This window comes from Podarcis liolepis, assembly GCF_965112155.1.
Source record: "Podarcis liolepis genome assembly, chromosome: 18".
NCBI lineage: Eukaryota > Metazoa > Chordata > Lepidosauria > Squamata > Lacertidae > Podarcis > Podarcis liolepis.
Window position 1 is genome coordinate 494,873 of NC_139572.1, and position 12,829 is coordinate 507,701.

Below are 12,829 nucleotides of genomic sequence, written 5' to 3' on the forward strand. Positions count from 1 at the left end.
ACTGTATGGCTTTTTGCTGCATGGGTCTCATAGAGACACCCTTTTTATAGAACCTAATTGGAACCCCACAAAACCTGCCGACGTTCTGCAGTCCCAGAATGCAGGCGTGTCCCCTGGCTTCTGTTAACGGAGTCCCTCTCTTGCCCCGGCCCCCTGCAATCCAGGAACCCAAGGAAGCTCCAAGGACCCGCCATAATTTTCTCTGAGGGTCTCCTTTCTGTGAGTCATTTTGGACGCACAGCTGTCCATGGAGGCGCAGGTTTATTCTGTGTCCAGGGCAGCTGTTTATCAGCTCCACCTGATATGCAGGATGAGACCCTCCCTGCCCGCGGATTGTCTGGCCAGAGTGGTGCATGCTCTGGTTATCTCCCGCTTGGACTACTGCAATGAGTTCTACGTGGGGCTACCTTTGAAGGTGACCCAGAAACTGCAACTAAGCCAGAATGTGGCAGCCAGACTGGGGACTGGGAGTGGAGACCACATAACACCAGTCCTGAAAGACCTACATTGTCTCCCAGGACGTTTCCGAGCACAATTCAAAGGGTTGGTGCTGACCTTGAAAGCCCTAAATGGCCCAGTATCCCTGAAGGAGCGTCTCCACCCCCATCGTTCAGCCCAGACACTAAGGTCCAGCTCCGAGGGACTTCTGGCGGTTCCCTCCCTGCGAGAAGTGAGGTTACAGGGAACCAGGCAGAGGGCCTTCTCGGTGGTGGCGCCCACCCTGTGGAACACCCTCCCTTCAGATGTGAAGGAAATAAGCAGCTATCCTATCTTCAAAAGACATCTGAAGGCAGCCCTGTTTAGGGAAGCTTTTAACATTTAACGCTGTATTGTTTTTAATACTTGATTGGGAGCCGCCCAGAGTGGCTGGGGAAACTCAGCCAGATGGGCGGGGTATAAATAATAAATTATTATTATTATTATCGTCATTATTTCTCCTTCCAGCGTCGGTCGACCTGAGGCAGCTCCTTCCCCGGTCGGCGGGCAAAGAGGAGCCTCCCTCTCGCAGCCGCAACTCCATGAGCCCCCTCTTTCCACACAGCCAGAACGTGGCCTTCCTGCCAGGTAAGTCGGGCAGCGGGCGAGAGAGGGGGCCCCACCCAGCTCACCATGCGCCCGTGGCCCACTCTCCCTCTTCTCCCCGCAGAGCCGCCTGCTGAGGGCGCCCACCCGGACCCCCTGCCCCCTGCCGCCAACCTCTTCAAGCCCAACAGCGTCCACGCCCTCCCGCCAACTCCGGACGATCTGGCCAAGGAAGACGTCATTTTCTTCTGACGCACGCCAGCTGCCCAGCCTCACTTGCCAGGACAGAGGCCAGGAAACAGCAGTGTTTGGGGGGGAGAAGGCGTCTTTCTCCGGACAGTCGTTCGGCTGCACACGGATGCCCCAATTTCACCCGCCTTGCTCTCTCTCTGGGGCACTGCTGTCGTTTTTTAAGCACCTTCCCAGGTGGGGCAAGAGAGAGCCGAGTTTGCCAACAGAGGTGCCAGCTCAAAGTAGTGGACCCCGCTTCCTCTGAAGACAGGCCTCGGCGGGCACAGAGAAACTTTGCGGCGATGCCCCTTGTTCTTGGGCAAAGGGGAGCCTTCCTTAATCCGCCGGGAGCCTCGCAGGGGCGCCTGGCTTTGTGGCAAACGACTCTTGTGTTCCCCCCCCCCAAATCTGGCTTCTCGCAGGCCGGCGTGTTCTGCGTCCAACCCAACGGTCCCCTCGCCGCCAAACGCTCATCCGCTTCCTTTGCAGGAATCCCTCCCCCCCAATAGATTTTTTAATTTGCTCCAGCTTCGAACCTCTCCGCCACCGAGGGATCTTTGCGGGACGGACCCTGCCACTCTCTGCCCCTGCTTCCCGCAAACGCTCACCTCCTGAAAGGTCGCTTATCTTAACATTTTTTTGGGGGGGGGACTGCAGCCTCGCAGCGATGCAAGATGGGCTCTTTGCTCCTCCCCAGATAGCTGCGCTCTCCCAAAAGTTGCGGCTTCTGCGCTCGGTCCTCGGGGGGCATCGGAAGGGCGAGCCCCCCGTCGCAAGAGGCTCCTGACTGCCCTTCCATCACGGCGGGGCCGTTTCTTGTCATAACTGCGCATTTTCTCCCCGTTTCTTGAAAGGGAAGCCCTCTTTCTGCACCGTGTCCATGCTCTGCTTGCCTATTAGATTTCTCCCTCGGGGGAGCTCCCTTCGGGGACGGGACCAGTGGCAATTTAAAGGGCCCCCCTCTGCCTTTCACGGGGGTGGGGGGCAGGCACAGTCCACATGCGGCCGAGGACAGGCGACTCGCCACCTGGGGTTCAGGGGGAGAAAGGTCCCCTAAAGGCAAACATTTCCCTCTGACGCCGCTGCCCCCCCAGGGGAAAAAATTGCTCTGTGTTTTGAATATTTATTTGTTTACTATGTGTACGCCCCCTTGAGACCCCCTTGAGTGCGAGAGGTGGCCCGTGCATAAATAAATGAATAAATATAGATATATATTGCCTTTTGCCTGGTTGCTGCGACTTGAGCAGGAAGGAATCGCAACCAAGGAATCCGCCCCCCCCCCCGGGAAGAGGCTGCAGACCCTCTGGAACTCCCCACTGGCTGAAGGGGGGACCCCCAAACCCCTAATCATGTCCCGGTTCTAGGGATTAAGAGTGCAGGAACAAGAGATCTTAAGGGTGCGGGGGGGGGTCTTTTTGGGGGACAGAATCATGACCAAAGGACCTCTTTGCTGCGTCCGGAGTCAGAGCCCGTGCCTGGCTTGCAAAGCCAGCCCCCCAACCCGTGCAGGACCTGTGGGTCAAGGGGGGAGGCATTCACGGGGGTCGCAAGCAATAAAGGAGGCTCCCTGCTGACCCCAGTTTGCAGGATACTTCCTCTCTGCATTTTATTAGCTTGCCCGCGACCGGTTTACATGGTGTGCATTGGACGGGCTTTCGATTTCTGCCTGCGAGGGGCTCTTCTTGCCCCATGGCCATGGGGGGGCAGGCTCTGGGTTTCCGAGGGCAGAAAGCTCCCCGTTTCGTGGCACTGGCAGGAATTTCAAGGGGGCTGTCCGGTCTCACGCTGCTTCCTCTCACGCGGCTCCCCCCGCGTATGTCTGGTAGACTCCGATGAGGGACGACGTTGTCCCCAGCAGCCCCACAAGCCACGGGGGGAACCTCCCGGCCCACAGCACCCCCGGGGGCAGCCAGTGGACGGCGTTGCAGAGGTCCGCCAGGTTGCCGGCGATGGTCAGGGCTTCGGCCCGGGCTCGCGCCCTCGCCCTCCGAAGGGAATCCTTGCTGCGGGGAGACGGGGGGAAGGGGGGGTCAGTTGGAAAGGGACCCCCAAAGCCCATCCAGACCAGCCCCTCCAAAGCATGGAAGTGTGGAGCTGGACTTAAGGGGCTTCAGGTTAGCCTGGACTGAGCAGAAGACAGCGCGTGGGGTTTTTTTGGGGGGTATCCCATAACCAGAACGCAGGTGGTGCTGTGGGTTAAACCACAGAGCCTAGGGCTTCCTGATCAGAAGGTTGGCGGTTCAAATCCCCGCAATGACGGGGTGAGCTCCCGTTGTTCAGTCCCTGCTCCTGCCCACCTAGCAGTTCAAGAGCACGCCAGTGCAAGTAGATAAATAGGTACCGCTCTGGCGGGAAGGTAAACGGTGTTTCCGTGCGCTGCTCTGGCTCGCCAGAAGCGGCTCAGTCCTGCTGGCCACATGACCCGGAAGCTGTATGCCGGCTCCCTCGGCCAGTAAAGCGAGATGAGTGCCACAACCCCAGAGTCGGCCACGACTGGACCTAATGGTCAGGGGTCCCTTTACCTTTACCTATCCCATAACCAGGACGGAGGGAGGGGGGCCTCTTGCCTGCCGCAGGAGTAGGGGGCTGGTTCCGAAATATTTGCCGTGAGAAACAGCTCCTACCTGGCCTCCTTCAGCCACCGCCTTCTCAGCTGGCACAAAATCCTCAGGGATCTGGAAATGGGAGGGTCAAAAATGAGCCTTTTGCAGAAGGGACCCAAGGGTCATCCAGCCCAACCCCCTCGAACCCACAACTTGCAAGGCTCCACCAGCCAGCTGGAGGCAAGGAGCTGTGGCGCCCGGGGTCCCTTCTCTGCCCCCCCCTGGCGTTCCTTACCGTGCGATTCCCAGCAGCAGGGAGGTCGCCCACAGCAAGGTGCTGAGCACCCACCACTTCCCCGAGTCGCCCCGGATGACCTTGGCGTCCGCTGCCCAGGCCAGGTGTTCGCAGGGGTAGTAGAACTGGTCCGCCACGTTGCTGGCCACCGAGAGCCAGCGGACGGCGGGGTCTTCCTCCTGGGAAAGGGGGAGAGGTTGGGAGGAAGACAGGGGCCAGCGCTGCCCGCACGGGCCGGCAGCAGACTTTGGATGTCTTCCCTGGGGATACCACAACACAAGGCGCTAGTCCCCATTGTGGGCACCTGCCTGCCTCAGGGAAACAATGGAATTGACCTCTGTGAGGCCCAAGCCTGGTCTGGGGGTCCTGGGCTGCCCAGACGACAAGACCCCCTTGCTGATGGGGGGCCAGAGATTCCTGCATCGTAGGGGGTTGGGCTAGATGACCGCGGGGGTCCCAACTCTATTTTTCTTTTCTTGGCTGCAAGGGTTGCACGAAGGTGCCACCCAACTGCCTTAGGGACTCCGCTCTGGATTTGTGTAGGGTTCCCCCCCTGAGCCTATTCTTTTCCTGAAGTATTCCACCAGGCTTCCCTTCTCCCCGATGGCGTCCCTTCCCAGGTGGACGAGCCCCACTGGCCCCCCACTTCCCTCGCTGGCCTGGGCAAAACCAGCCTTCTTGACCATTGGCCTCTTGGTCCGCTTCAGACCCCGTCTTCGCCTGCAGGTAAGGTAAAGGTAAAGGGACCCCTGACCATTAGGTCCAGTCGTGGCCGACTCTGGGGTTGCGGTGCTCATCTTGCTTTATTGGCTGAGGGAGCCGGCGTACAGCTTCTGGGTCATGTGGCCAGCAGGACTAAGCTGCTTCTGGTGAACCAGAGCAGCACATGGAAATGCCGTTTACCTTCCCACCAGAGCGGTACCTATTTATCTACTTGCACTTTGACGTGCTTTTGAATTGCTAGGTTGGCAGGAGCAGGGACCGAGCAACGGGAGCTCACCCCGTCATTGCGGGGATTCGAACCACCGACCTTCTGATTGACAAGCCCTAGGCTCTGTGGTTTAACCCACAGTGCCACCCGCATCCCTTCGCCTGCAGGGGAAGCCCCTAATTCCCTTTGGGTTTGAGACCCCTTGGCTCCCCTCGCCCGGTTCAGCCAGCCTGACAAAGGATCGGGGCCGCTGTCACAGGCTGGCAGCTTCGAGTCCAAGCCAGGAGATAACCAGAGCATGCACCACTCTGGCCAGACAGTCCGCAGGCAGGGAGGGTCTCATCCTGCGTACCAGATGGAGCTGCCCTGGACACAGAACTGACCTGCCCCTCCATGGACAGCTGGGAGTCCAAAATGACCCCCGGGCTGCGCACCTGGTCCTTCAGGGGCACAGTTCAGGACCAGGGAATCCCCTGCCCCCCAGCCCTTCTGTCTTGTCAGGATTCAACCTGTCCCCTCTTGCAACTCCCAGCAGTTCAGAGGCATTGGGTGCCTCTGAGCGCGGGCAGAGCGCCCAGCTGCCCCTGTGCGTCTTCGCCACTCCCAGGAATTGCTGCAGTTCCCTTTGGTGGCATCGCCTAGATGGGGTTCCTCGCCCTTGGGTGCCGGCCACCCCTTGCCGCTCTTCCTGGGTGGGGGCGAAGGTTCGCCTCCAGCCACCCCCCTCGCGCCACGGGCGGTCAAAGGGCGCCGGGCACCCCACGCCTTCTGCAGCTGCAAACACCTTGTTTGTGTGACGCATACTTCAGTCCCGTGCTCCTCCTGTGTTTGCGCAACTGAAAAAGGAGGAGTGTTTGCTCTGAAATCACATGGGGAAAGTCACTTTGCTCCTTCTAGGAAGCAGGGGGAACCGGCGTGGGCAGGATCTCTGCGGGTCCAGAGGGCGGGCGTGTTTTTGCTGCCCGAAAATATCCCTCCGATAAGCGACGGGTGGCTGGGGAAACCCGGTCAAATGGGCAGGGGTACAAATAATAAACATCTATTTTATTATTAACAGGCCAGCTGTTCGAATAGAAGTTATTGACACGGATAGAAGTTATTGCAGCTGTCGTATAACATGGGGTTATCATCTTGATTGGAACGTAATGGAAACTAATGAGATTTTTGGAACGCAGGTATAAAGAAAATCATCCTAGCACGCAGGCAGGCCCCACCTAAATTGTCAGACCCGTTCCGGGAGACCGTTTGACAACAAAAAACCGAAAGCTTCAATACAATAGGGAAACTCAAAAACGGAAGCTGCGTGGCACATTCGGCTGCCGAAAATGGTTCGGAAACCAGAGCGGTTGTTTCTGGGTTTCCGGCCTTCGGGACTGCATTTGTCAGATTGGTATTGACAGCTGCACTGCAATTTGGCATCGTTATAACGAGGCTACCACTGGGTTGTAATTGAAAATTATTAATAATATATATATATATAAACAGGCCAGCTGTGCCACAGCTGCGACTCTCCCCAGTATACTGCCTCCAACGGGAAGGACAGCATCGCTTTTGTGGTTCAACAAACTTCCCCAACCATTCCTCCGACCCCCTTTTAACGCTGAGAGCCCTGCAGCAGCAGCAGAATCGGGTCATCTGGAGAATCGTACAGCTGGGAGGGACACCAAGGGTCATCCAGCCCAACCCCTGGCAATGTGGGAATCTGTTTTTTGACCCCTGAGTTGTGCTCCTTTTTCACAAAAATGATATTTCCTGGTGCCCGTGCTTCCGAGCACAGCGCTTGTGCCGAGTCGGGACCCCAGAGGTCATCCATCCCAACCCGCTGCCGGGGAGGAAAACCACAGCTAGCTCAGTGTCGCCCGCACTGGCTGGCAGCTCTCCTGGGTTTCAGGCTGGGCATCCTTCCTCAAATCCAGGCCCTCCAACGCCTCCCCACGGCCCCAGGGTCACCCACCTTCGGCCCCAGGCCGTACTGGCGGCTGTAGGCGAGCATGGAGAGGTCGTCGAAGAGACGGAGGACGGTCCGGCAGTGGCTGAGCTGAGCCGATATCGCCAGGAGGCTCTGGCCGAGCGGGGACTCCGTGGGGCGGCTCCTGGCGGCCAAGGCCCCCCCTGCCAGCTGGCAGCCATAACCGAGGGTGCGGACCTGGCAGGAGGGAGGGAGACGAGATCGCGGTTACCTCTGCGCTTTGGAACACGGATACGCTGCTTCCATTGTCGCCGGGGGCTCCTTATTCAAAAAACATCACAATTGGGTATAAGATACGTGTTTAAACAATCCTAGAGTCGGAAGGGTCCCCCGGGGGTCATCCAGTCTGACCCCCCCCTGCAATGCAGGAATCTCGGCTAAAGCTCTGCTTCGAAACTTCCAAGGAAAAGGTCAAAACTCATCTGGGATTCAGCTGTCCGTTACTGGATACTACGCTTATGGAAAAGTAAGCAAGACAATGTCGTCGTGATTCCTTCATTGGGGTGGGGTTTTTTGGAGTGGGTGACTTTTAGCTCCCCCCCCCATGACAGATGGACGAACCCAGCTGCTTCCTTAAAAAATAGAATAAAAATTACAGTAATTTTTATTAGATTTCCAAAACGCCACGGATTTAAACTCAAATCCAAGTATTCACAGAACGTCTTTGTTTCCTAAACTGATTTCTCCAAACCTTTTTTTCCCTGCTGCCTCGTATATCAACCTCCCATCTATCACACAATCACCTCCGACGCAATTACCGTATTTTTTGCTCTATAAGACTCACTTTTTCCCTCCTAAAAAGTAAGGGGGAATGTGTGTGCGTCTTATGGAGCGAATGCAGGCTGCGCAGCTATCCCAGAAGCCAGAACAGCAAGAGGGATTGCTGCTTTCACTGCACAGAGATCCCTCTTGCTGTTCTGGCTTCTGGGATTCAGAATATTTTTTTTCTTGCTTTCCTCCTCCAAAAACTAGGTGCGTCTTGTGGTCTGGTGCGTCTTATACAGTGAAAAATACGGTATTTTATTGTTTTCCTTCCGGAAACCGGCTTGGATCCGGACCCCCGTTCTGCACTTTGTAAGGAATCAACCTTTTTCTCTGTGGCCCGTTGGAACTCCCTGCCAATGGATGGCGCCAGGCAAGGCGCTTTTGATCTGCTGCTTCTGCCACCTGCCGAAAAACCTTTCCGTCTGGACGAGCCTGTCCAGACCTTTCAAATGCTGGCATCGCTGAACTACGAGACCGAAAGGGAGCCGGGGGTCATCCAGCCCTACCCCCTGCAAGGCACAAACTTTGCATGGGTTCATCTCTTGCTGCTCATTTCCCCCGCCCAATTCCAAACAAAAGAAACCCAAATTTGTCCTAATAAATCTACCGATCCAGGCAGCTTGCAGAGATCCCTTCATAGCCCCGCACATTCCTGGAAGGTTCACTTATGTTTAGCCAACATCTTTCGCAAATCTGGAGCAGGAAGGCGTGGGAGCGCCAGAAATTTGGGTTTCCCCTTCCTCCATCCAGTTTTTTTCGGTTTTAAATAGAACAAAATGTGTCGGTTGCCTCTCTTTTTTTAAGGCCACTGCGAGATAAGAAAGGAACAATTGCATTTATTTATTAACAACGATCGCATTCATTTATTTTTAGCAGGTGAGGGACAAGGTCAAAATTTAAAGTCGGACGAGGAAATGGTGTTTTTTTAATTTTATGCCTCTGCCCGCTTTTGGACATTACGACAATTTCAAGTTTTCTCTATGCTCCGTTAGGAAGCAGGGGGGAACGGCTGCCAGCCAGTGCACGCAACACTGAGGTGGCCAGATCGGCGGTCCGACTGGACAAGTTAAATCTGAACCATGAGGACTAGGAGTTTGATTTATTTCTAAGGGAAGGAGCGTCGCTTTTCTTATTAGGTGATTCTGAAAATCTAGTCTGCTTTCCAGGCCACGCCCACTACCCACTAGGCCACGCCCTACCTCTATTAAGCCCCGCCCTGCCTCTTAACCGTCTCATCCTTTATCAAGCCCTGCCCACTATGCCTTAAGCCCCGCCTGTATCAGGCTCCTCCCACTCCAATCAAGCCCCGCCCACTGCTCTCAACAGACAGCCCAGCCTGCTTTCCAGGCCACGCCCACTACCATTAAGTCCCGCCCATACCAGACTCCTCCCACTCCAATTAAGCCCCGCCCCACTGCTCTCAACAGGCAGCACAGTCCGCTTTTCCAGGCCACGCCCACTACACGCCAAGCCACGCCCACATCAGGCTCCTCCCACCCCGTTTAGCTCAGCCCCACTGCTCTTAACAGGCAGCCCAGCCTGCTTTCCACGCCACGCCCACTACCACTAAGTCACGCCCATACCAGACTCCTCCCACTCCAATTAAGCCCCGCCCGCTGCTCTCAACAGGCAGCCCAGTCTGCTTTCCAGGCCACGCCCACTACACAACAAGCCGCGCCCAGCACTCATTAAGCCACGCCCATACCAGGCCCCTCCCACCTCGGTTCAGCCCAGCCCCGCTGCTCTTGACAGACAGGCAGCCTGCTTTCCAGGCCCCGCCCGCCCCTCTTGACGGACAGGCTCACCGCGCGGTCTCTGCCCCGGTGCGTCTCCAGCAGCGCCACCAGCGCGCCCAGCAGGCCCTCCGCTCCCGCCGCCATGGCAACGCTTCCGGGTTCCCCGCCCCCTGGAGCCGCCCAATCACGCGCCGCCCTGGAGGAGGCGGGGAACTACAAGTCCCAGGAGCCCTTGCGCGGCGGTGGACGGGCAGCCGGAGGGGCCAAAAGCGGGCGCGAGCGGAGGGAAACGGCGAAGGTCGTTAAAGAGAGAGAGGAGGAAGGAAGGAAGGAAGGATGAATGAATGGTTGATTGGAAGGAGGAAGAATAGATATAACGGGGTGCAGGAGCCGAGATTGCTGCCTTGCGGCGGGTTGGGATGGATGACCTCTGGGGGCCCCTTCCAACTCTGCCATTCTGCGGTTCTTTGCTGCAACTGCTGGCCAGAAACGGAAACAAGAGAACTCCCCTCGTCTTGTGAAGCCGTTGATCGCCTTTTGTGCAAATATCAGCCGGGCATAAGAATTTATCGATTCAATTAGTTTCATTTATCCAGTGCTTTTTTCCCTTCAAAAAAATGTCACGGGGTATAGTCTCATTTTGACTCGAGGAAATCACCATTTGGCAGTTCAAATCCGGGAAAAGAAAGACAGTAAATGGACTGGTTTTGCTGACCGCTTTGCAAGGGGTTGGGCTGGATGACCACTGGGGTTCCCTCTCAGTTCTGTGCTTCCAGGTCCGGTCCTTTTGCTCTTTTGGCCAATGTCACAGCGAGGCGAATGGCGCAAGCTTCCGGGGATCAGAGTCCGCTCCTTCCGGCATTGTCCTCACTTGACAGGCGCCACGAAAAGTTGGCAGGAACCCTTTCCCATGCATGGACAGAAAGAGAAAAAGCAAACAGGGAGGACAGAGGCCACAGAAGCCGAGAACGGAGCTCCAAAACAGCCAGAGGAATTGGAGAGATCGCAGAATGAGCCGATAATGAGGCTTTCTTTTTTATATATAGAATATTTTTTTATTAATTTTTAGCATACAAAATTTTTTAAGACATACCACACATATGTCCTTGTTTGGACTTCCTTCAGCATCTCTGATAGCCTTCCGTCTTGATTATTTCTCCTGCAATTCTTAACTTCATCTTGCCTTTACCTTTTCTAACAAATTGTTTCTCCCTTTCCGTTTTTACAATCTTTCTTAAATTACTCCTCACAGAACTTCTTGTCGTCCTACAAACGTAATCTGATCATCACAAATACTTTTCAGATACTCAGTAAATTTGGTCCAGTCTTTGGTAAACCTCTGGTCCCGCCGGTCTCGGATCCTTCCCGTTAGCTTGTCTAATTCTGCGTAGTCCATCCATTTCATCCTCCATTCTTCTAATGTTGGTAGTTCTTCTTGCTTACATTTTTGGGCCAATAATATTCTTGCTGCTGTTACTGCATATAAAAACAACTTACCTTATCTTTCCTGTTTATATCATTTCCAACAATACCTAGAAGAAATGCTTCCGGTTTTTTTAATAAAAGTGTAATTTAACATTTTTTTCGACTCATTATATATCATCTCCCTGAAGCATTTCCCCTTTTTGATAGATAGATAGATAGATAGATAGATAGATAGATGATAGATAGATGATAGATAGATAGATAGATAGATAGATAGATAGATAGAGATAGATATAGATAGATATAGATAGATATTTAGATAGATAGATAGATAGATAGATAGATAGATAGATAGATAGATAGATAGATGATAGAGAGAGAGAGAGAGAGAGATGATAGATAGAGATATAGATAGATAGAGAGAGAGATAGAGAGGTGATAGATATATATATATATAGAGAGAGAGAGAGAGAGAGAGATGATAGAGATAGATAGATAGATAGATAGATAGATAGATAGATAGATAGATAGAGATAGATATAGATAGATATAGATAGATATTTAGATAGATAGATAGATAGATAGATAGATAGATAGATAGATAGATAGATAGATGATAGAGAGAGAGAGAGAGAGAGATGATAGATAGAGATATAGATAGATAGAGAGAGAGATAGAGAGGTGATAGATATATATATATAGAGAGAGAGAGAGAGAGAGAGAGATGATAGAGATAGATAGATAGATAGATAGATAGATAGATAGATAGATAGGTATAGACAGACAGACAGATGATAGATAATATTTTGGAAATGTACATTCAGTTGTTTTTGGGGGGGGGGCCCAAGAGTGTGGGGCCCAGAGCTATAGCCTGTTGAGCTTAGACGTAAATCCATCACTGGTCCCACCTAGCCTGGCCCAGCCCCACAGCGGATCCGGCCCCGTGCCTCGCTGTTGCCACCACAAACCTTGTTTGCCACGCATGCCACGGCTGCCGTGTGCCCAGAAGGGATGCCCTCCTGGCAATGGGTTTCCCTCCCCGTGCCGCAGCCGCACGGGCTCGTAAAACACTCGGGAGGTGCGAGGATCCGGGCCGGGGCGGCTTGGCGTGCGCCCATAACACCCATCTCCTTGGGCAGCGCAAAAAATAGGCCATTGGCTCAGTTCCCAGGGAAGGACAGCTGCTGGGCTTGCAGAAGGCTCCAGTCTCTGGCCAGGGCAGGTGTTTCCCTGAAATGTACTTTATCTAATTGACTTTTTATTTCTTCGCATATTGTATTGCTGTTGGCCGATGAATAAAGGTTCATTCATTCATTCGTTCCCAGCTGAGGAGGGATTTGAATTCGAGTCCTGCTCTGACGCTCTAACCACTAGGCCGCCGCTGCCTCTCCGTGGAACGAATTTTGGCCCTTATTGCTGGCATGGAGGTTTTCTCGTGTGCCAGGGGAGCAGAGCTGGGTGGCACCTTGGACGCCTGTTTCTCACAACACATGCATCGGAAAAGAGTCGATTTGGGACCCCAGCGGTCATCTAGCCCAACCCCCTGAAGCGCAGGAATCTCTGCTTTCCTTTGTCCCGTATCAGCGAGGTGGAGGGGGGGTCTTGTCATCTGGGCAGCCCAGGACCCCCTGGCACCCTGCCCAGGCTTGCACCCTGGGTAGCTTGCGTCGGTTTGGCCTCACCCTCGGAGGTGCACTCCATTGTCTGCCTGCAAGGGATCCTGCCAGTTGAATTGCCCCTTCCCTTCCTTTCCCTTTTCCCACAGCACCCTGGGGAGCCCCTTTGGGTCTCAGCCAGGGCCAGATTCAGGTTTGATGCGGCCCTCAGCTCCTGAAGGGAACGGGGCCCTTTCTATGTCCAGCTGTCCTTTGTCCACAACAAATGGTCGCTGTTTTGGGGGTTGTTCCAAAA

General features: G+C 54.4%; 2 protein-coding genes across 4 annotated transcripts in view; one reads left to right on the forward strand and one right to left on the reverse strand.

Moving 5' to 3' along the window:
- ARHGEF18 (Rho/Rac guanine nucleotide exchange factor 18) overlaps window positions 1–2,471 on the forward strand; it is a 51,319-nt gene extending 48,848 nt beyond the window's left edge. For all 3 annotated transcript variants that reach the window (XM_083483603.1, XM_083483602.1, XM_083483601.1), the window contains 2 exons: window positions 946–1,065; window positions 1,148–2,471. In XM_083483603.1, the coding sequence (XP_083339729.1) occupies window positions 946–1,065; window positions 1,148–1,275 (248 nt within the window). In that variant the 3' untranslated portion in view covers window positions 1,276–2,471. The remainder of the gene's footprint in view (window positions 1–945; window positions 1,066–1,147) is intronic.
- Window positions 2,472–2,829: 358 nt separating this feature from the next.
- Window positions 2,830–9,677, reverse strand: PEX11G (peroxisomal biogenesis factor 11 gamma). Its single transcript, XM_083484201.1, has 5 exons — window positions 9,563–9,677; window positions 6,978–7,169; window positions 4,093–4,271; window positions 3,879–3,929; window positions 2,830–3,257 (listed from the first exon to the last, which is right to left on the reverse strand). The coding sequence occupies exons 1-5, from the start codon at window positions 9,635–9,637 to the stop codon at window positions 3,050–3,052; spliced, it is 705 nt and encodes a 234-aa protein (XP_083340327.1). The 5' UTR covers window positions 9,638–9,677; the 3' UTR covers window positions 2,830–3,049.
- Between the last annotated feature and the right edge of the window lie 3,152 nt (window positions 9,678–12,829).